Raw genomic sequence first — 23,433 nt, 5'->3', positions numbered from 1 at the left:
CATTTAGGAGCAAACCTAGTGCTGGAGCTCTGCTCTGCCCCCAGCACCACCAGCAAAACACTTACTTTATCTTTCTTTTTTTAAATGGGAGCCAAGTCACCTTCTAGCTGTGATGATCTATAGAAGTGGGACCGGGATAGCTCAGCTGAGATAACTGGGAAAAACAAGCAAGTTTCCAGGTACATCTGAGGAAGGGCTTTTGTGCCTGAAATCTGGTTGGTTTTTTTTCCCAACTGCTTCAACCTTTCTACAAATATGTTGCCCCTCTGTAAAAACCTGGCCCAGCTTGTAGTGGTATGACTATATATAATGGTTCTAAGCATAAGTAAGTAGGAACATGCTCATCTCTGCGAGGAGATGGAAAATCCCAGTCACTTTGGGTCCTTTCAGTAATTATCAAGATTCTAGTCCCCGAGTCCAGGCTAAATCTGGCACTGGTAATTAAATCAGTTCAAATGCCACTGCTGATGTAAACCAATATGCTGCCTTCCCTATTTATATCACCTGCAAACAGGGCCTGGCTAAGGTTTCTTTAGCAATTTCAGTTTGACACAACATTTTTCTGCACGTCTGTCTCTGAACTGTTGAATACCATGGAGGAGCCACTCTGCCTTCCGCGCTTGGTTGTATTTTGGTGCTGTCAGGAAAGCAGCCCTTGCAAGGAAGGTCTGTTTTGCTAATAAATCCAGGCAGAAGGACCTATGTACCAGCTCAGATCTGATCCCAAGAATGGGAGTTTTACATTTGTAAATGAGTTTTCATTTGCATAACCCTTGGGGGATCGTTCAAGATCAGAGTTATTCCTGAGCTGCAGCTGATATTATTTGTTATTTCTAAACTGAAGCTCCTATGTTAATTTGTTGGCAGATTCTGTCTGATGTGATAATTGTTCTGTGTTAGGCTAGGTTAGTGAAGTACCTCTGGAATCTGTAGAGGGGCTCCGAAGAAAGGCAAGGCAATGCCTGCTGTACTACAGAGTATTCCACATGTTAGAGTCACAAATGCTTTGGTATTTTAAAATATGACATGGGGTTAAGTTCTGTAGTCTTTGGCCTGACAAAGCTCTTGGTGTAACACGGGTTGTGACTGCCAGGGACGTCAAATTTGAGCTTAGTGGAACCTCAGGAGAGCAGTGAGGTGCGGGCTGGTGCGATGCCTGTGTTCATACCTGCGTGACTGCGCCCGTGCACATTTTGCAGCCATATGCTGGTGAGTATGATCAGGGAAATCACTTCCATGAACTTATGAGACAATTAGGAAATTTCAGCCAGCAATTACAATCATGTAGACCTAAAAATGCTATGATTTCAGTTAAGTGATGAATGAGTTTCTGTTACTTGTAGTTTATATAATGGAGCAATCACAGCTTCCTTTAATGTGTCAGGCTTGCTGTTTATCTGTGGTTATAAATCAGCCAATGCAACCAAGTTATAGGGGTACATTGACGCTGCTGTTTGTAACATCGTCACACTGTTTATCAAGCACGAGAAAGTCATAGTTACCCTGAAACCGTTGCACATTTTATAAATAGGGTGTATTCTGGAGAGTGGGTTTCTTTTTAAACTAGAAAATCCTTTTTGCTAAAGCACGTTTGTAATAAGTGCGCTGTAGCACTCCCAGTAGCATTCAGCTTTCTGGTTTCTCAAACTCTTCTCAGTATTGTTTCACGTTATTCTTATTAGCTTCAGTATATTTAAAAGCAGCTGAAATGTCTTTTTCCACTTTCCTTAACAGAACCAGGATTGCATTTGAAGTAAAGCTGCAGAAAACCAGCCGATCAACAGATTTCCGAGTCCCTCAATCAATATGCACCATGTTTAATGTCATGGTGGATGCCAAAGCTCAGTCAACAAAGCTTTGCAGTATGGAAATGGGCCAAGAGGTAAAAATACAGGTTCTTTCTTTCAGAGCTTTTAAAGGCAATGCCATGAAATTTCCTATCTCCTGTTTCGGAGCTATTATATCAGTTGTGGATTTGGCCTTCCATATAGGTGTGCAGATGAAGATGCAGGGGGTTGCTCTCAAATACATCTAATGAATATAAGCATTCAGAATCCCCATCACTTAGGAATGGCTTTTTTTGAAGGACTGTGGTATCCATAAGGTATCTCTTAAGGTTATTTGATGCATGATGACCATATAGATGAGTCATTAACCACACCTTGGAGCCAGGTATCAGCACTTTCTGTATACGTCTATTTTCTGTAGGCAAACATAAGGAAAACAGAAGTGTCAGGTTGTTGTTGTGATGCTTGGAATGAAAAAAACAAACCCGACACAACACCAACATAGATAAGTTCCAAAAGTAGACTGAAATTCCAACTGCTCTGACTTCCTGGAGTATTTGCTCTAATCAGCACGCTTGATGATCCCGGATTTCCAGGTTCTTCATGACTCAAGTTTCCAAACAAGAAACCTGTTTGAATTAATTGCTGATAATTTTTGCCTTCTGCAGCCATAGTTGCAGATTGAAGTTTTTGTGAATTGATCTATGAATTAGAAAAATGTGGTAAATTGGGCTAGATTACATGCATCGTAATGGTAATTCTGCTGCAGTGGCTTCCAGCCAAATTAAATATTCATATATCAGTCTAGAATAAATTGACAAATACTATGTGGCTCTCTACTATCCTGCTGCTTGTCAGCACTTCCTGGATCAGCCCTTTCGCTAAACTTCCCTTGGTCAGATTTTGCACTGAATCATTGCAAGTTGGTTTTGGGTTTTGTTGCTGTTGTTTACCTCTCCCTGTTGCTCTGAGAGGACTTGCTCCAAAGACCACTGGCTGCAGCAGGGATCCTCGCTCTGATATCAGTCGTGTTTGGATCACATTCAGCTGTTCTTATTTTTCTTATACATGCTTCAATTACAGCATTTTATCTGTGACAGTCACCTTGCAGGAGAGGTTTCATACTGCCTGTCATCAGGTTCTTCCCTGTCCTCCAGGTGTGCTCAGGCAGACCTTGAATAGGCTTTTCTTGTTCAAGCCTAGACATGAACTTCTCTGCCATTTTCTGTTCTGCATTCATACCCATTTTATCTCCCCAAATCCCTCAGCCTGCAGATGCTGCAGCATCTGCCCCAGCTGTCCCCATCAGCCAGGAAGGTCAGTGGTTGTGATGCTCTCCACTGCAAACCAGGGTCAAACCCTTGTGCATTATACTAGCACAGTCCCTGGGGACAGAGACATTTTGGAGGTCAAGCAGACTCTTATAACATGACAGAGCAAGCTCATTGCATTCATAAAAGTGCCAGGTTAAGTATTCAGATGGCATGAAACTTACACCATCAGCTGTGTCTGGATGTAGTGTGACCAGGCACTCACTGCATCTTCCCATGCTGATTTACAATGCTTCGTGCTGGCTGGTTTCCTCCAAATTTTGAGCACATCAGTCACAATGCACATTTGGCCTGAGTCAAACTGCAAGTGAGAGGGGACCAGGCAGCAGCGAGGTTTTCTCTGCTGTTCTCAGCTGCAGCAGGGATTAGCTCTGTAAATCTGCCTGTGCCGCTTCAAGAAGGTGTTCGGTACAGCAGTTTGGAGGCAGCCTAACTCCTGCGGCAAGCAGCAGTTGCTGGGTCACGAGGTTTTTAACAGATAGCTGAACTAATAGACCTGTAAAGCAGGTGTAAATTATCGGTGCATAAGTTACCATTTAGGGCTGCAGCATTTTATACACCCTCCCTTTTCCTTTTCTTTCTTTTAGTGAGTGTTACTACCTCCCCCTCCATTCGCTTGTGCCACTCCATATTTTGCCTATCTCCATCTCCTCTTCTTAAAGCTAAGTGCTATGTGCTGAGATGGTCGTACTCAGATGGGGGTTAAGAGTTAAGATGTAGGGGTACTGAGATAGGGGTTAAGAGTTAAGATATAGATCTGTTGTTGGGAGGGGAAAACAAACTCACCTTGCCTCTTCCACTTCTGAGGAGTCAGACGGGAGAGGGATGCAAAACCAGGTTTGGAGCTTGTGTATTCCTCTGTAATTTGGGAGCTGTGTCTGTGCATTGTTGAGTCCCTTTCCCCCCATCTAGTCACTGGGGAGGGGTGGACAGACACAACCCGCTGACGGGACACTCTGTCACTGCCACTGCTGGCACGTGGCTCTCAGATACTCATGTCCCTTTGCAGACAGTTCAAAAGCAGCATAAAGGGCTCACTACCCACTGTGGTGTTCAGGCCGGGGAGTCTGCCCAGACCCACTGGAGAACAGTTTTGTTAGAAACAAACCCCTGATTTTTCTGACAGTTCAAGCTCTGCGTGGGCAGAGGCTCTCTCAACACATTATTTGACCTCTCTCCTGCGGTTTCCCTCCCATCCCAGTGTCCTTCCCTCTCAGACTACCTTCAGTTGCACTCACTTTAACAGATACTTGAATGCCTTTTGCGAGCATTACCCTGTGAAACAAACACCCATCATTTCATTTCCATTTCCTTGTCTCTAAAGGCAGCTGTTAAAACATTTGGTAAACATACTTTACCATCTTAAATATTTATTTTTCCTCTGAATTTTTAATACATCTAAGGGGATAAATGTATGTATTAAATGTTTCTCAGTTGGTCTAGTATGTTTCTATTTAATATCTAAGGTCAGATGGTCCTTAGAGAAATACAACGTACACACAATCTGTTACATGACAAGGCAAGATACTCATCACATAAAGTCAACTTGAATCATTGTAGTGCGCTGATTACGGATTGTAATAATTGAGCTAATAGAAAGCTGCGATGAACTCTATCGAAAGCGGGGGCTGCGCTGGGTAAAGTAAACCAGATATGTGATCTTTAACCTCGAGCGTTTCCATAAGAAATGTAGAAGGAGCTGTTAGAAAATGCTGGTTTACGAGCCAGGCGCCTGTGAAAGCAGCACCAGGCACTTATTTTCCAAACCACCGCCTTCTCCAACCCCATCCTGGCTCAGTCTCATCTTCCCGAGGTGGAAATGGAGCTGCAGCACGAGTAGCACAGGGTGCACATCACTGTGGCTGCCCAGAGCAGGACCCACAGCCTCACGGGTCCTATTCTGCGTGGTCCTGGCCCCCCACCAGCTCTGTGTGGACTCCAGGGATTGTGACTGTGATGGGAATGAGCGATCAGAGTCCTTGGTGTGTACACATGGTCCTCTCCTGCTCTCAGAGCTGTGGTTTTATTCCACCAGGGCTCTTACTTGCTTTTTAAACAAGGTTTGAATTGAAAATGCATCAGTGGGTACATTTCACAGTGTATTGTTTTGCATGTAGCTGGCCATTTTTGAGTTAAAAGTCATGACTTACCCGATGAAAGCAGTTAGCTAAATCCTTACGCACACACAAAACTCTAGTTGCAGAAGGAAAATGTCATGGGGAAGACACCCCCAACATATGCACAACCCCTTCTTCAGCTCCCATAGGAGGTTCTGGCTGTATATGCTAAGGACGTCAGCAGCTCCTGTGTGTACCCAGCTCTTACAGGTCCCTGTCACCCTGCAGCTACATCTCCAGCTATGCTGGGAATGGCCAGGTCAATCCCAGGAGCTGACAAGAGCTGTGTTAGTTAATCTCTTAGTTAACAGATTAATCATAACTATGATCCCATAAGGGACTCATATATATCTTGACCTGCAAAGCAGGACATGGAAATGGGAACTGCAAATGCAAATATTACTTGCTCGTGTATGTTTGTACCTCGGGGTGGACTCAGCCTGTGGTGTGGCAGTGCCAGCCTGTCCTCCCTCATAGGTGATGCTGTGAGTGTACCCAGCCAGGACTTTGCCTGAGATGTGCCTCACCATGTAACCCGTGCAGCAGGGCTCACCCCTCAGGCACATCCAGCCTGGCGAAGGATGTGCAGTTGCCCTGTTGCTGAACCTGCCTGTTGACAACCTTCCTCTCTGGAGCAAAATAAAACCATAAGAGACCGTCAGCAGTTAGGTACAGTCGAGTCCCTGCAGGCTTTACTGCCCGCAAATACTACAGGTAACAGTCTCTGGTGTTTCAGTGAAAGGAGGTTTTGATCATGTTTCATTTTCCATTGCTTATTGTTTCTATGCATGATGCGGTTGTTCTCATGCACCTCTTTATTTAAAAGATTTTGGTTTATTTATAGTTTCTCTTCATATGTTCTTTTTCCTGTCTTTTGCCCTTTCCTCTTTATTTCTGTTCCAAATCACCTGAAAGTTTGCTAAAGAGTGGGTAAGTGTGTCCGACTTTTCTTTTGTCCAAATTCCTTTATTAATGTTAATGTCATAGGAAAAAAATCCCCGCAGCGTAGAGCAGTTCAGAGATTACAATCAGACACTGACACCAACATCTAGCATTTGTAAAGCCCTCGCAGTCTTCCTTCCCAAAGTCTGATTAGTATTTAAAGCAGATTTGTCTCTTTCAATGTGATTTGATGTTAACATTTTAAAACAATATTAATGCCAAGTGGTAATGAATATAGTGACTAGCACCAGTGCTTGAAATGTTTGACTGAAAAATCAAATGTTTTGTGTTGGAAAGCAGTCATAATCAGTATTTTCTCAGTCCATTGAAAATAAGAATATACTGTATGTTTTCACTAATTAAATCTTGTATTGGAAACAGGTCTTTTCTAAATTAGTAGGAGACTGTATTTTAGTACCTATTCTAACCATATTGCAGCTGATTGCATCAGAGCTCCCAAGCTAAGCAAGGTTTGGCTTGTGCAGAAATTGGGTTGAAGATGCAGAAACACTGATGCTGCAGGCACTGGTGTAGGTCAGCCAGTCCTGAGCTGGTGCCGTGGGATCTGCTGACACCCAGGGCTCAGGGCTGCACTGTGTGATGGCTTTTGCATGGGACAAAAAGGCTCATCTTGGTTTGCTGGGTGTTTTTTAGATCTATCTTATAGTCACTGAGCAAAGCATTTAAACAAGTGCTTAATCTGAGCCATGTGCTTGCTGAGCCCAGTGTGCAACACAGGTTCAACTGCTCTGCTGCAGTAGATGGGAAGAGTGTAACATCATTCCTGAGGGTTTAACACACTGCAAGCTCTCCTGGTGCAGCAAATCACAGAATGGTTTGTGTCGGAACGGACCTTAAAGCTCATCCAGTTCCAGCCCCTGCCACAGGCAGGGACACCTTCCACTAGAGCAGGTTGCTCCAAGCCCCTGTGTCCAGCCTGGCCTTGAACACTGCCAGGGATGGGGCAGCCACAGCTTCTCTGGGCACCCTGTGCTGGGGCCTCACCACCCTCCTAGTGGTAATTTCTTCCTTAGATCTAATGTAAAGCTATGTTTTCCCAGTTTAAAGCCGTTCCCCCTTGTCCTGTCACTACCTGCACTTGTCCAAAGCCCCTCTCCACATTTCCTGTAGCCCCTTTAAGCACTGGGAGCTGCTCTAAGGTCTCCCTGGAGCCTTTTCTTCTCCAGGCTGAACAACCCCAGCTCTCTCAGCCCTTCTTCTTGTCCTTCCCACCCCCCTTCCAAGGGCTGTGTGGTTTGTGGTGCCCTAGGCAAGGGCTGCCCGTTCCCCTCCAGCAGCAGGCATATCTCATTGACGGGTGTGATCCGTGTGCCAGATGAGCAGGGTAATGCCTGCAGAGCTGAAGCAAAAGGATTTCAGGGTCTCTAGGAGCACTGGGTGCTGGTGCTCACAGGGATGGCAAAGCTTCCCCTTCGACATCTGCGTGTGGCTCCCGGAGCTGCAGGCACACAGAAGAGGGCAGGGTTTGCCCATGCTTCACAACCTGATGTTAGCTTCTCCTGAATTCAGGGTCTCACCAATGACTGTAAGTAATCACTGGTCACCATAGTGGAGCCCAAGGTAATAAGCTGTGTAATTTGTCAGGTTGATACTGCATATTGTGGTTTACCAAGGGAAGAGTCTGACAACTGTAGAGCTCTTGCTTGTGATCGATGCTAATACTTCCCCCCCCCCACCTTTTATTTTTCTTCAGCACCAGTACCATTCAAAAATAGATGAACTAATTGAGGAAACCGTCAAAGAAATGATAACACTCCTAGTGGCAAAGGTAACCTTCAGCTTCAGGTGAAGTGATTCACTGTTAACATTGCATTTTTAATATGTGCGTTTCCATTAAAATGTGACACATTAAGATGTTGAATTGGCTTCTTGTTTCTCACAGGCAGGATCATACATCTCCCAGTCCTTTCATGGTGACTCTTTGACAATTAGGAACTGTGTGAGATGTAATATGCTGCTAGCAGGATTGCCATGCTGGGCCAGAAGTGGTTTTAAGGGATGGGTGTTAAGTTAATGTGGGGGTAACACCCCACGGTCACCATTGCCCCATGGTACTGAGGGGCAGCTGCAGTCAGAGGGTGGCACTGCTTATTGCTGCTGCAGAGATGATGGGGTGGCACAGAGAAGCGGTCACCGCTCCTACGCATAAGGTTGTGTGGACAAAATAACTCATCTTGTGCAAGATCACCATATGTTCTTCTAAGAAGTTAATTTAAAGGTGACAGTAGTGGGAAATACATTCCAAAATGTCAGGTTTAATTGTTTGGAAATTGTTTTTCATCAGAGTCGTCTCCTCTAGCTCAGCTGCCAACATTTCCCTTGGTTTGTTGTGTAGGTCTGGTGTGCTGCGCTAGCGCAGAGAGCAATTGGTACGTAGGGAGAAAGATGGTGGGGTGTTTTTTCCTCTACTTTCAAACTTTCTAAGAACAAGTCATCCCTATTATACAGCGGAGACCTTTAAACATAATCCACCAACATATGCCAGTTCAATTCTTCTGCAAGAATACCCAGCTAGCTGCGTGCTTGACACTGTGTACTGGGAGCAAGAACTTCCCCATCCAGAGAGGCTGTGCTGCCTTCCCACCTCCTGTCCCAGCATCACCCATGACACCGGGGGATGATACCCACCTAGCAAGAGGTTGCCAACACAGCACACAAAAGTCAGTGCTTCTTTCTCCCCAGGGGCCAGCCCATGGTGCCTGGGGACAGGTTGTTGGTTCCTTTGGCAATGCTCAGAGCTCTGTTGGTGTCTTTGATGCTGATTTTTACACCCTTGTTCGATGATTAAAAATAATTGCAGTATTTTTTGTCTTTGTAGTTTGTCACCATTTTGGAAGGAGTCTTGGCCAAACTGTCTAGATACGATGAAGGAACTTTGTTTTCTTCTTTCCTGTCATTTACTGTAAGTACAGACTATAGTTTCCTTTCTTCTTTATTTTTAACTCTGAGTTGTATTCTCCTGCTCTCCCAGGGCTAGATCAGCTATGTCATAATTCTGCCATTCTGTGGTGTTTGAACACTGTAACCCCCACATGAACAAACAACCTCTAGGTATACAATACATAAACACCCAAGGTGCATAGGCCATTGTATTGTAGCCCAGAGTAAAGACATCTCCAGTCACCATTTGAGTTGGTGGAGTTTATGCTGTTGAAGTTGTGTATGAAAATGAAAGCAAATCATTGCACTGTACATGCGATTTCCCTAACTAAAGAAGTTGCTTCGTTGCCATTTTTGCATGATGAGTATGTTCCTCTTAGTCTTCTGGACATAACAGTGACCATCTTTAGTAGTGAAAAACAAAATAAGGGAGATCTAGGGAGTGCCTTTGTGTTTCTGAAAGGGAGCAAGGTAGGGGTAGGGGAAATGCCATGAGATTATGCAGCTCAAGGTGCCTGGATAATGCCACACTCCTCCCTAACATGGCAGAACTTGCCACATTACTTACTTCCTAGAAATGTTCAGGACAAAAACAACATCCATGCAAAATTGGCCTCAGTATCTAGCAAGGGTTAAGCAATCTGAGCCATATTGCAGAGACGTGTTGTGACAGCTTCTTAGGACAAATGCATAGCAGCTGATTTCCAATGGTCTGAAAATGCATGCCAGGAAGTTCACACGAGTGTTTCTTTGCAAGCGTGGCAGAAGGCTTTCAAAGTCTCGTTCAGGAGTTGTCTTAGCTACTTGCAGTTGTCTGTTGCTTGCTACTCTCGGGCCCTTTTTGCTGAGTTTGAGGCAGTTTTGTAGGATCTGTTTGGAAATGGGGTTGAATGTAGGAAGGCTAACCAAGAGAGGCAAGAAATTCTGCTCATGGGCAGCTATGTGCATGCAGTTTATTTAATCCAGCATAGGGTTCAAGCTAAGCATCCTGACATTGCAAGTGTGCTGGAGGTACTTTGTTCTTCAGAGAAGGAGGGAAAGGGAGGGTGTCCCTCTCACTGCCCAGTGGTGCAGCTCTTCTCCCAGGATAACCCCTGTGTGATTACAGCCCCAGGGCTCTGCTCATCCCTGCTTGGGGGAGTTCAGGTGATACCTTGGGGTGGAACCTTCTCTCATTCCAGTGCTGTGGAGAGTTAGGAGATGCTCGCGTGCCAGCAGCAGCAGAGGATGTGGAGGCGGCAGCTTTCCAGGCATCGGAAGTACCAGCATCAGCCTGAGTAGACAGTGTAATGTGCAGCCCTTCCTTCTCCGTGAATCCAAGCTGTTCCTTGGTTGATGCTGCACTGCTCCCACCACATCCGACTGTTTATGCTGCCAAGTGCTGCTCCCTTCAATTGCTGAGCAAAGCCCCTGGCTGCTCTTGGGCTCTGGATGCCCAGTCATGAAAAGGTAGCATGTAGGTGCCTGGGGTTCTGCTGCTCCTCAGACATTGACCATTAACAGCCCCAGCAGCAGCAAAACGGTTTGTCCTGCTCCAACAGCTCCACAGCCTTTGAGCCTATCCCTGTAGCTTCAGTTCCTGGGAAGGGATGTGCTTCAGCATCCAAATAGTTCCTGTGCATGGTGTATGCATGTCTCCAGGAAGGTGCTGAGCCCTCAGCCCCAGCGGGGAGGCTGGGCACGCTGCAGAAGAGTAGGATTGCTCCTTTCCAGGCAAAGGACATCTCTCGCTTTGCCCAGCTTGTTCGCTGCGAGCCACTGGGCAGCACCAGCTACAAGAGGAGGCTGAGGACCAGCCTTTGGTACTGGGTTTAGATAGTCTTCCTTCCCTGCAGTAGTAATGTGATTTGCTGTGTTTAGTCTTTGCAGTGATAAATAGAGAAACTCTCTCTTGTTACAGCATGCTTGCACCACCTCCCACGTTTTCCCTGTCGGAACAAATACAACAAAGTGTGATGGTCCAAGCCGCTGAGCTCTAGAAAGCATTAGTCTCCCACCCCCTTCCACTGACTTCTTTCATCATGTGTTTTCCAGGCGCTCTGCAAGTGACATGTAATCGGGGGTCTTGTGACAGACAGTTTTATCACCTAGTAGGATATCCTCATTTCCAATTCTTGCCTCGAAATTCAAGATAAAATTAATGCATCTGTTGTCCTAATAAATTCTCACTAGCCACTTCTCCTTGCAGAGCACTTTGAGAGGAAAACACTCTTCTAAATTTGGCCAGACTTTTTCCCCCCCACCTCCACTCCCTGTTTGTTGCTACATTTAAGTGCATCTCGGCAGCAGCATCCCAGGCCCTGGCTGGGCACCCCCATGTGCAGATCCACTGAGTCACAGGAATGCCAGATGCTAAAACTCCCTTGAATCTGGATGGCCTCTGTAGGTGGAGAATTGCACCTACGGTAATTAAAACTAAAGACTGCATATTACCCAAGGGAGACAGAAGTAAAAGATCTTATTTTTGTTCTGTGCAAAATTTGTATGGTAAACTGAGACGTTTCATGGCAAAGTCACATACTTTGTGAAAAACGGCAGCCTAGCAAAAATCACACAACATCCGGCAGTTTGGAAATTTCACTAAATGTAGCCAAATCTGAGTTTAAAGAAAAACAAGTAATTATTCTGATTAAAGAGGAGTGGGCAGAAGAAGCAGCTCTATTTTTCTTTTTGTGGGTGGAGGGGGCAGATCTCAGGAAGCTGACTGAGTTATTCTTGTCGCCTCTTGGCTTTGAAGAAGGTGGTTTGAGATGGTGGCACTGAGCTGGACCTAAGAGTGCTAAATCCATGCTCAGATTGCAAGTTTCCTGGGGTGCCACTACATTATTTCATGCCCTGTGTGATATCTGAAGAGAGAGGTGCATGGCACAGTGCAGCCCTGAGCACAAACCTCGGCTTGAATTCTGCAGGCTGCCAAGCTGCATCGTTTTCCATCCTTCCCCGCTGGTGGTTTAACTTTGCTGCTTAGAAAGAAGAGCTGGTTTGGAGGTATCTTGGGCAACCTGTGGCTGCTCCATGCCGGCATGAGTGTGCCACGACTGCCTGCTCCTCTGGAGCTGCAGCCATTGGCCGGGCTCCAGTTGCCTTCATGCATGGAGGCTGGGGCTCCTCCGCTCCCGTTGGACAGGAGCGAAGGACAGCACTACCAAGAAAGTTGTGAGGCTAAACGTAGTGAAAGGGCAAGGTGTCCAGCTGGCTGGGAACAGGGACAGCTGTAAAGACAGGGATATTCACTCTTCACAGGGAGCAATGGCTTGGCAGTGATTTCGCTCCCTCCTTCATAAACTTGTATGCTGGGATGTGCCCCCTCTATCCCTTCGACAGCCAGACCCCGTAACACATCTCAGCGTCAGGCTCTCAGCATCCTCCTCCTGCCCTTCCCTCTGCTCTTGCCCCGGGCTCAGCAGCCTGGGTGCTGCCAATACTTGCAGCGTTCACCTCGGCAATTACCACCAGTCTGGTCTTTTGTATCGCCTCATTGTGCTTAATTATGCACCCCCCACACACACCATATGAGTGCTTCCACCCACTCTCACATTCTGTCTCACACATACATTCATTCTCTCATTCGGGACACATAATTTATTCATCCCAAGATGCAACTGTGTGCGTGTTATATTTAGGCTGTTTTAATGGTAGCTTTAGAAATATTTAAAAGCAGGTGAGCTTTTACACCCAAACAAAGATGGCCGGCAACGCTTACCCTAATTAAAAGCAGAAGTGTTGTGGAAAATCCCAGCCGTACTCTTTCTAGACACTATGCCTTATGCTACGGTGGTAAAAAAGGTCTCTCTAGCCAGCTGGGCACTGCTCAGTTGGAAAAGTTGGCCCTGACGCTGGGGCCACCCCACCTCCCATGCCAGGGGATGTTCACCCTGCTTTATGGCAAATCAGAGACAGAGTCAATTCGGGGTCCTGCAGCCCCTGTGAGAACACCACAGTGTCCACCCTCTGGTACCCTCCCTCAATAACATCTTTTAAAAAGTAGGAAACCCATAGGAAACTGATGTAGCTGCTTGGAATCTGGGAAGCACCAAAGCTTTGGGGTGCTTCTCTCTCGACAGCATCAAGGCCAACAAAAAGGAGGTAAATAACATCCCAGGTCGCAAGGCTTGGGGAAGCACACCATGGGCAACACTAAGGTCGAGGGGACAAAATCAGCGTCCTTTGTGTGCTTTCTTATGGCCACCTCGGTGCATGCCAGCTTCACCATGCCATCATGCCCCTTCTGCCAGAGGAGCTCCCACGGGCTCCAGGATGCGGTTCCCAATGGAGAGACACGCGCTGCCTTCGGAGACACGTGGCTCCGGCAGAGAATGAGGCCTCCGAAGAAAATAACGATGTCTACTTACGAACCCCGTCTTCCCCCGCTTGCTGAAGTAGAAGAGGGAGAAGCACAACTCCCACACTATCATCTGTTGCTATTAGAGCTTTAGCAGCAGTAAAGTTACCTCTCCAAAAAAAACAACAACAAAAATACCACCCTTGCCTATTCTTTCAGACAAGAAACATAGTTTTTCATCACCCATTTTCCCCCACTCAGCATTGTGTTGTCCCAAGTCTTGGCTGCAGGAGGCCTTAATGAAAAAGCAAAGACCTGAAAACGTATTGGTGGTGTAAACTCTTTTCTTGTTCCTTTTACAGGTGAAGGCTGCTTCCAAATACGTGGATGTACCTGTAAGCACAATTTAAACAACTTCTGTCATAGTAATTTGCATTATGCTTTGGTTTATGGCATGTGTAGCAACCCACATTATGCATTAACAGCCAAGATTGAACCATGGGCCTTCACACTTCTAACATTTGAACTGGAAAGACTATCTCCATGATGTTAATAATGAGCAGTTACGCTCTCATGGAGACCTACGAGGCTGTTTAGGCAATAATTTGCAAATGGTGTCAAAAAGGTACCATATTTCTGCAATTGGCTTGAATCACATTTAAAATTAAAAAAAAAAAAATGGGAGCAGTGCATTCTGTTAATTCTTCATTTGGACTTGTACAAATACAGTATAATTTCCAAACAAAAAGGTCCAGACATGTTAGAACTGAGCCAACACACATCTAACACATTAGCTAATCTATTTTATTTTTGTTCTTCTAATTGTTAGTTTATTTTACTCTTTCGGAAAATGACTTTTTTATGACTTTGGGGAGATGGTGATGAGCTAGCAACATGTGTTTGGGAAATTGTTAATGAAAATAATTTCTTCCATTTTCCTGTAATTGGTAGAGGAAAACTGTACATCGTCTCCTCTAATTAGACCTTGATTCATAAGGAAAAGAGCCCTTAACGTTCTTAGACAGAGCACTTAACTTGCCAGAAATTTACATTTAAATGCAGTTGAAGTGTAATATATGAATACTGGCTGGTGTGAGGGGTTACTGTAACATTTACAGGCAGAAAAATCCTGAGCAATTAGAAATGAAATAAAAGAAGTCGATCTTAATACACCACACTAGTTCCTGCATCCGGTTAGACTGGGCAAGGTAAATGAAGAATAACTCAGTTGAGTTTGATGACCCGTATGTGTAATGTATATATGTACATTGAATGTAGGCGCAATTGTTCTTCATGCTTTCACATGACAAGGTGATGCATTTATCTGATATCTTGGACCACATAATCTGCATTTGGTGTTTCCATCCTGTTAGCCCAGGATAAACTTTGCCTAAAAAAGTACTGTTTCTTGAGCTTAGCATGGAAGAGACAAACTCTTGAACAGTAAGAGGTCTTGCTTGGTTTAAAATATCCCAGTGCAGAGATTGGAGTAATAGAAACAGGATTTTGGAGTAATAGAAACAGGATATTGAGATCATTAGGAAGAGAGACTCAGAATTCATATCCAGCCTTAGAAAATGTGGAGATTCTTCAGTTGCAATCTGTAGTTGTTCGAGTGCACCTTAAGTATTTGGTCACCAGGAATCTGAGCACAGAACAGTTGTTTTACGTAAGTTCTAGGACAAAGTGTGGCCTTCTCTGAAGCCTCTGCATTCCTGGAAAGTAAAGCATCTCTAGGGAAGTAGTCTCAGTACAATGCTAAATGACCCTTTCAAGGGTTCCCAGAATCCACAGCAGGAGGAGCGGAGTCTGCTCCCATCCTTGGGGCCATCAGATGCTTTGGTTCTTTGTGTAAAATAGAGCAGAAATCATTCACCTGGGTTATTTCTCAGTTGTTTCCCCAACTCACCCGGGAAACGAAGTCACATTTCAACGGCTTCTTTGACAGCCTCAGCAGTTCTAATGAAGTCAAACACCAGCCCCACACAGCTCCCAGGCCTTTGCAGAGGCCACCCCGTGGTCCATGAGCCACTGCCGGTCTGGGGACAGGAGAAAGACAGACCTGTTTGGCTAGAGGACAGGGGGAAAATGCTGGTGTTGAACAGAAAAGCATCAGTTAAATCTAATTCCACAGATGCCATTGCAATTGCGTGGGTACAAATCAATCCGTTTAATGCCACCTCGAAACGGGCACGCTCGGCATACTGAAAATTGCTTGAAAGTGTAACACTTGACTACTGCCACATTCATGTTGTCCTCATTGTTTTTCAAATTAATACCTTGTCATTGTTGCAGTAGGTGTTAAGAAATGCTACTGGCTTCCCAAGGGCCAAGCACTGGCCCTTTGCTTGATAATTGTTTGCTTTGTATTAAAAAACTCCCTTCCTACTGCTTTCCAAACTGTCCTCATTTTCACCCTGGAAATTACACAGATGTGTTAACTAACTTCAATTTACAACGGCTGACAATTGTATCTTGCAGAGAAATGATACTCTGTGATCTGAGGTAAATCACAGTAATGGAAACTAATGACACTAGTTATTAACAAACTTACAATGTGCCATGGAAATTTAAGGTTTTGTGGCAGCTCTTGTAATGACTTGTATTACAGTGTTTTAATGGGTTTCCTTTGAGGTAAGTTTGATTCCAGTATATCAAGCAATGTGAACTCAAACAGGATTTATTTTTCTTGTAAGTGTTTTCCCATCCACCTGCTTCAGTTCCCGTTTTCTTTAAAGAAGTGCTGTAATCCCCCAAAGCTTGCACACTTGTAGGTTATTGTTTAAAATCAGTTAAATTCTGCAGAGAGCTGTAGGGATGGGGCAGCATAGGCAGGCTTCCTGCAGTTTAGCAGCAGCTTAAGCATTCATGTAGACATACATTCCCTTACTTACCATTTACCCAATTTATTCTTAAGAGCAGCACTAAATCTGAGCTAGTCAGAGGTCTAAACAGAAAAAGAAAGGTGATTTGGGGATGCCTTCTGTAACACCAGCTGCCTACTGCATGCACCCTCACACCACAGAAAAACCAAGAGCCCAGCAGTGGTTGTTAGCTTTCTACCTTCAGAAACCAGAGGGCTGCATAGAGAAGATGACCTAAGAAAATGAGAAAACCTCAGCCTGGCTTGCTGGTTCACTCATTAGGTCAACAGCACCAAAGGTAGGAAGACAACTTCCCAGCATCAGTATGTAGAGGAAGAGCTACTTCTAGTATCCAGAGGAAGAGCTTCTTCTGACCACCTTTGCTGTAGGCAAAGAGAAGAGAAAGAGCAAGTGTTCCTGCAGGATCTTGTGCTGCACGCAGTATTTTGCTGGGCACGGGGCACAAAGCAGCAGGACTCAGTGCCTGTCAGGTAAGGAAAGGGTGGACTGCATGAGGACAGCAGGAGATGGAGGAGAAGGAAAAGCAGCAACAAGGCTACACGGAGGAGCTGCCCCTGCGCCACTACTCATGTTTCTCTCTCTTTCTCTCTTCTTCTCTCCTCCATGCAGAAGCCGGGGATGGATGTTGCTGATGCCTATGTGACATTTGTCCGCCACTCTCAGGATGTCCTGCGTGATAAGGTCAATGAGGAGATGTATATAGAAAGGTTATTTGATGTAAGTAAATGCCTTCTCCTCCTTGGACACCAAGCAGGAGAGACCCAAAATGTGACAAAATAAGACAGGAGGATAAGTCACATTTTGAGAATATTAATTGGTTATAGCTTTAAAAAATAAACAAATCTTTCCTTTCTTTCTGACTAAGGCTTGTATCTGCTCTCTGCCTGCTTTAAATCTCTACTCTAGTCTACTGTGTCTTGGTCTGTCTGTGTGTGGATTTTAAGGGAACAGCATCTTCTAAGAGAGTCCTTTACTATATTTAAGCTTGTGGAAAATCTCTCTGTAGCAGAACATCTTAGTCATTGTTCTCACTGTTAAAATTTGAGCTGGGTTTTTGGCAGATGCACTTGCTAAGGGCCATCTCTTCTGTCTTCTGCACATTTTGCAGCATGTTTCATTGACAAGCACTCCAAAATTGACAGCAAATTAAGCACACTAAATTTTGATTTTAAAAGCTAACCAAATCAAAGCTGATTAGGAATAGACTTTCATAGTTCAGGAGAACCATGTTGTGGTGTCTGACACCAAAGGTAAAGTTGAGACATGGTCTCCTTGATGAAGATGGCACTGTAGGAACTGACCCAGTTGTTCAGAGCTGTTTTTCTGTCGCACAAGATAAATTCATTGGACTGTTAGGGAGCAGTGACCTGTGATGCCCGTTTGTTTTGGATTTGGATGCATGTTAACTGGTATCTCTGTTTCTGTTGCTCTTGTTGCATTATAGCCTTTCTGTCCTCGCAGCTGCTCTATAGCGAAGGTTTTCTGTTGACGGCCAGCCTGTAGCATTAGTGTTTCAGTCCTCTTTAGGGTATTTGTCTATATATTGATTTCTGTTTGAAGCAGCTCCTGTCCCTACTTTCCTTCCTTTCATCTCTCAGCAGTGCCATTTCTCAGCCTCCCAGCACTGGAACTGTAACAACCTTCCTCGCTTTCTTTACTTGCTCTTTTGCTTCCTCAGTGTGCAGGGAAAGCTGCTTTTTTTTCCCAAACCAATCTCCTCCTTCACTCAATACCTCTCTTTTCTGCGCATTGCCTATCCCTTAGACACCTCTTCCTCCTTTACAATTCCCACTCTTTCTTTCCCCTGCACCTTACTGGATTAAAATGGAACTTATCTCTCATGTCAAATGTTTTATCACATTATATCAAGTGGCATGAATTAGAGTCAAATAATCTTGCTGTGTACATCTACTAGCATGACCCATCTCCACTGAGAATGCCTCATTCATGCACGGAGAGCACAGCAGTGCCTCCTCCGGGCAGCTCGCTCTGGGGAGAGTTTGCAGCGCAGAGCACCAGACGCAAATCACCCATCAAGCAGGCATGGGGAGAAAAAACAAAACATAAAACAAAAGCCTGTCGCTTCCATCTGCAGCAGGCCCGCGAGTGCATCACTCGCTTGTGTTCAAATTTATTCCAAGAGCAGCTAAATTTCCAGAGCTCATCTGGACTGTTCTTTTCAATGCCCACACTGCCTTTTTTCCCTCATCCTTTCCCTGTGATACACAGTTGGTGTGCTTGGACCCTTTGGGCCATTGTTTGCAATTTTCAAAAGGCTGTAATTAGCACAAATGTTAATTTTGGTTTGTTTTGCTCCTGTTTAGTTTTACCAAGCCATATTTTAAAGAAATTAATAGTTGACGTGGAAGTAAAAAAAAAGTATCTACCTTAGTGGAAAGTGCAAAACCTTTCTTTCCCTCCCTGTTTTCCTCAAGTCTCTTTGACTCTTGCGGAATAAGATAATCAAGGGTAGAGTTTTGACATTGCTCTGCCTGTTTTGACCCATGCCGGCTACAAGCAGGAGCTGCAGCATGTGGGAGCTGTTCCCATTCCTGTTCCCATTCCTGTTCCCATTCCCATTCCCCACACCAGCAGGATGGCACTGGGACCCGACGCTGCCGGCATCTTCACACATGTGTCATGTACGTGAGTGTGCGCCCGCGAGCTGCAGGGCCCCTGCTTCATGGGGAGGGAGGGAGGGAGATGCACCGAGCCTAATCCATCCAAAAACTGGAATTATGTTTTGAGTGGTCATATATTGTCTTTGCCAGATTACAGCTAATGGAGCTGCTTGCTCCTGAGGTCAGCTCTTAGCACAGCTGAGGTGCTGCTGATGGGTCAATAGCAGGGGGTTTATGCCTACGTGGGGGTCACCTGGACCCCCATGTACTCATAATCAGTGCTGTGTTCGCAATGTCTCAGTAAGGACAGGAACAAGGTCTGTGTCCAGAGCTCACCTAATGCAGCAAAGCAGCACAGCCGTGGGGTCTTTAAGCTTGGTTGGTCTCTGCACCAGGGGTCGTATTTTCAAAGGAGATTTTAGGTGCTCACTGTCTTTTTAATATGAAAGAGAAGAGGAATAATCAAAAACTTGTATTTATGATGCCGAGTTAGACCTGGACCTCATTTCGTTCTTGCTTCCGCCAGCGTGGCAGAGGAGCAATCCTCTTAGCTGTTGAGTTTCTCCAGCCAATGAGATTATTAACACTTTAGAGGCTGACTCCTCTGCTGGCTTAGTGCAGGGATGCTGGTTTACCCCAGCAAAAGCTTAGTCCACTTTTAGGATGTTACAGGGTAATACGTGCAGTGGTGGACAGGTAAACAGCTTAAGTCTGCCTGCAGGCAGTTCCTCTGCTGTCAATGGAATCATGTTAGAGACACAATATCGGGTGAAATCCCCTTTCTGTACAGTCATGAGTAGTGCAAGAGCAAAGGTGCACAGTGCAAGGTTGCCTGTCACACACTCAGTGGGGTTTGCAGCTCCCAGGATATTCCTAATCCTCCCATTTTTCTGAGTCCATTTCCATCTATTTCCCCTTTGTTTCCTCCCAGGAGCAGGGGCTGCAGAGTATGTTAGGCCATCTCCCAGCAGAAGCTGGGTTAGTATGTCTTTATTTTGGCGTTTGCCGTGATTTCTTAGCTCAGAAGCCACCTTTCTTCCCCTGCATCGCATGCCCTGCCCAAACCTGCAGAATGGGGCTATGCTCTTTGTTTTCAGATGATTATTGTAATATTTCTCTGTGGTCTGTGTGCTAATCCTCTTAATTCTGCAAATTAGTCAAGTCCAACCCCCCTCCTCCCCAAAATAGAGTCGTCTTCATTTTGAAAATCTGTATTCTTGGGATCATTGAAGGAACAGATTGATCGTGGAGTTCTGCTGGTAATCAAAACCTAACTAGCTTTTTGGCAGTGCTGTTTACTGCAGAGTAACATGACTTATTTACTTGGCCTAGCTCACTAATTTGATAACATTTAAAGCTAAAACACTGTAATAAGGCCCATTGGTAGAGAGCAGCGGTAACAGAAGAGTTTCAGAATAGCATCATAGCATCCCCTCCATGTGTTCCTGTGCGTGGCTGAGTGCTTTGGGATTTAAACTGCTGTGATACTTCACACACAATGCAGAAGGATCACAAACTGTGTGTAGTGCCTGATAGAATGTATGATTTCATCACTTTTTCCCTGGAAAGGGGGCAGAATTGACATGCAGAATGTGACTGTTTATAGGAACAACGTGGCAGAGGCAAGCGTGTATATCTTAAACATGGGAAAGTATCTCCAGTGTGATCTTGAGTCTTCAGACAAATCCTGCAAAATTCAGGTCCCCTTTGGCTCGGGACACTCAAAATTTCATAGGATTGGAGTTTGTATATCTGTAAGATTTGTCTGAAGGCAGTGGGAGTTTCCCTTGTAAGAGTTGTTCGCTTTGGTGGATGTTATTTATACGTGTGTGTGTGTGTATATCTTTACACACGCCCTTAGATGCTCACAGTATAGGCTTCAACCCATCAGAACATATGTGATCCAGAAAGCCTATGATTGACTAGTAGCTATTGCGAGTGCCAACCTTTCTTCCTCATAAATTGGTAAACACTAATGTAAAACATAGTGATAATGTTTCCTCCCCAGCCGCAGGCGAGTAGCACGTACACAAAAGGCTACTGAGCATCGAGTGAGCTCCCCGAAATCCTGTGAATTCCAGCATCCTGATGCAGTCCCTTAAATAGCGCAGATGGCATTTTTCTCTCTGATGATTAATTCAGTATCTTACTGGAAAAAAAAAAAAAACACAACAAAAACATGCTTTTCATATGAGAGATCAGAACACCCCGAGAGGCTCCGAAGATTGCAAAGACCTAAAAAAATCAATTTAGCTTTTTCCTCCTTGTACTTCTTGAAGACACCAGCCTGAGTAGAAGATAAGGATTTAAACCAGATGTGCTTAGTGCGAGTTCATCTGCTTAAATCTGGCAGTCTCTGAGATCAGTGATTAAAAAGCCATCTCGAACTTTGATGAAATCCACCGCAATGGTAATACTGTGCCTCTGATCGCTTTCTTATGGGCCTCATGTCTGCCTAAACCGGACATAGAAAACATTTCACTGGAGATGATACATGGATTATATGGGTCAATTATACACTTAATCTGCCTTCTGGGGATTAAATGTGCATAGATTGACCCTGCGTATTTGGCTTGTCCTTGGCAGTTATCAGATCAGGAAGGTTGCCTTTACCAGAAAGTCTGGTAAGAACTTAATCACACAGTGATACAGCCCGTGGGGTGGCAGGAGCCACGGTGCTCTTTGCAGAAGGCAGTTTTACCACTTCACTGTCACTCTGTATGTCTGGCTTCCTCCAAGGTCTGTGTCACAGCCGGGATACCAGACGGAGTATTTTCTCCTGAAACAGTATTTTCTCTCCTCTCTTCCTCTCTGCAGATGGAGGACGGTTTTTTGTCTTGGTAGCAGGGAGGGCAACTGGGGAGACTGGGGCTTTGCTCTGCCCTGTGCCATCAGTGCAGAGGGACAGTCGGTCCAGGCCCTCTCCCAGCAGTAAAGGAGAAGGCAGGGATCAACTGCAAAGGATCCAGCATCTCCTTCCCATCACTCTCAGAAAGGCACAAGCCCTTGGCCGAGGCCGTAGTGCCAGGTCCTCTCCCTCCAGCTCAGCTCGGTGGGATTTTAGGAAGCCCCAGCCGTATCCCAAGGCCGATGGTACAACCAGTGGATTTTCATTTCCTTTCCCCAGCCAGGAGCCCAGCAGGAATGCCAGGAAACAGCCAGGACTGCCCTTGTATTTCCAAAGGCAGCTTTTGCTGGTAACTGACTTCTGAGTATCAGAGATACCAAGTAATAAGGGTGAAGGGCACCGTGTGAGTCTCAGACTTCAGCAAAATCCTTATACAAGGAGACAAAATCCTTATACAAGGTTCCTTACACAGGAACCTGACTGAGCACTTCTCACTAGTTACTGGAGGATCCACGGGCAGCTCAGCATACATTTCAGGCTGATTTGGAGCCTGATACCACACCTGAGTATACAGAAAAATTACAGAACACAGACTGACAGCTAGAGCAGCTAATTCAGCAAGTCCTCTTAGGCATTAGCTTGTCCTTAAAATCAAAGCTTTTCCCTTCCGTGGGGTTACCCACTTGAATTTTGGCAGCTCCTCCAAGGCGTGCTTGCAGGATCATGGCATTTCTTACTGGAGTGTAAGCCTTGCACGGCACAATCAAATGCCAAAAGAAAGCCCTTCTCACCCTCCCTTCTCCTTCCCCTCCTGAAACGCAAAAGCCTGGTCGTGAGTCAGTGGAGCTACTCACTGTGAGTTAGAATTACTCACAAGGACGGGTTGCAGGATCAGGGGAAGAGCGGATATCAGACTGCGCGCCGGGCTCCCATCTCATAGCTGCTTGCAGCCACACTCACTGCTTTCTCTTAGACAGACAACAACCTGTTTCCCTCCTACGCAGCTAGACTGCTCATTAGGGCACTAACTCTCTCCCACTCCCATCCTGAGATGGCCTCCACTGAGCTATTTCTTTTTTGCCTCCCCCCCGCCTTTCCCTGTGAGTTGTAAATTGAAGGCAATGAGGCAGATTGATCTCCAGGAAGTGCAGCTTGCTTTTTCCTCCCTATGCACCTTTAGGGGAGCTGGAGCTGCTGCAGGTCCTGCTGCAGCCCTTGGCTGGCTCAGCAAGACTCAGACCTGGAGTCAGCCCCACTGCAGGGACCTTTGCTGGGGAAAACAATGCCATTGTGATGGCAAATAGTTGCATGTCTTCTAGGAAAGGATAAATTCTCTTTGTCCTGAGGGGGCACAACATGCCCCATCCTTCTGCAGCCTCTTTTCCTTGTCATGCACCCTCTCAGAGCTTCATGAGAGCAGGGAAAGTTGCTTAGCACTGACACTGCTCCTTCAGAGCCAGCCTTCATCCCTTTATACTCCCATACATGAGCTTCACATGGCAGCAAGCATGCACTTGGGCATGGCCTCCTGCCTTCCCCTTAGCAAGGCTTCTTTCCTCAAGTGCTCATTTAAGTAGGCTCCATTTAATTTATTTTAGGTCGAGTCTTAATAAAATAAGTCCTAGATCTCTCACTGGATTTTACATCCTCATGAGGGTTTTTTTTTCCCCTCCTAAATGTCTTTATCGGAACAGCTTTTCGTGTTCCAGTAGACATTTG

The 23,433-nt window shown here is 45.4% G+C and overlaps 1 protein-coding gene across 7 annotated transcripts in view; it reads left to right on the top strand.

Moving 5' to 3' along the window:
- The window catches only part of CADPS (calcium dependent secretion activator), a 211,381-nt gene that overhangs the window by 173,068 nt on the left and 14,880 nt on the right, over positions 1-23,433 (top strand). For all 7 annotated transcript variants that reach the window (XM_057397353.1, XM_057397350.1, XM_057397349.1 and 4 more), the window contains 5 exons: positions 1,735-1,882; positions 7,892-7,966; positions 9,017-9,100; positions 13,723-13,755; positions 16,855-16,962. In XM_057397353.1, the coding sequence (XP_057253336.1) occupies positions 1,735-1,882; positions 7,892-7,966; positions 9,017-9,100; positions 13,723-13,755; positions 16,855-16,962 (448 nt within the window). The remainder of the gene's footprint in view (positions 1-1,734; positions 1,883-7,891; positions 7,967-9,016; positions 9,101-13,722; positions 13,756-16,854; positions 16,963-23,433) is intronic.

Source organism: Pezoporus wallicus, unplaced genomic scaffold (genome assembly GCF_028554395.1).
Source record: "Pezoporus wallicus isolate ANWC-B61680 ecotype Strahan unplaced genomic scaffold, APGP_CSIRO_Pwel_v1 contig_8714, whole genome shotgun sequence".
In the NCBI taxonomy this organism is placed as follows: domain Eukaryota; kingdom Metazoa; phylum Chordata; class Aves; order Psittaciformes; family Psittacidae; genus Pezoporus; species Pezoporus wallicus.
The sequence above is the reverse complement of the archived record's forward strand: the minus strand, read 5'-3'. Positions and strand labels throughout refer to the sequence as shown.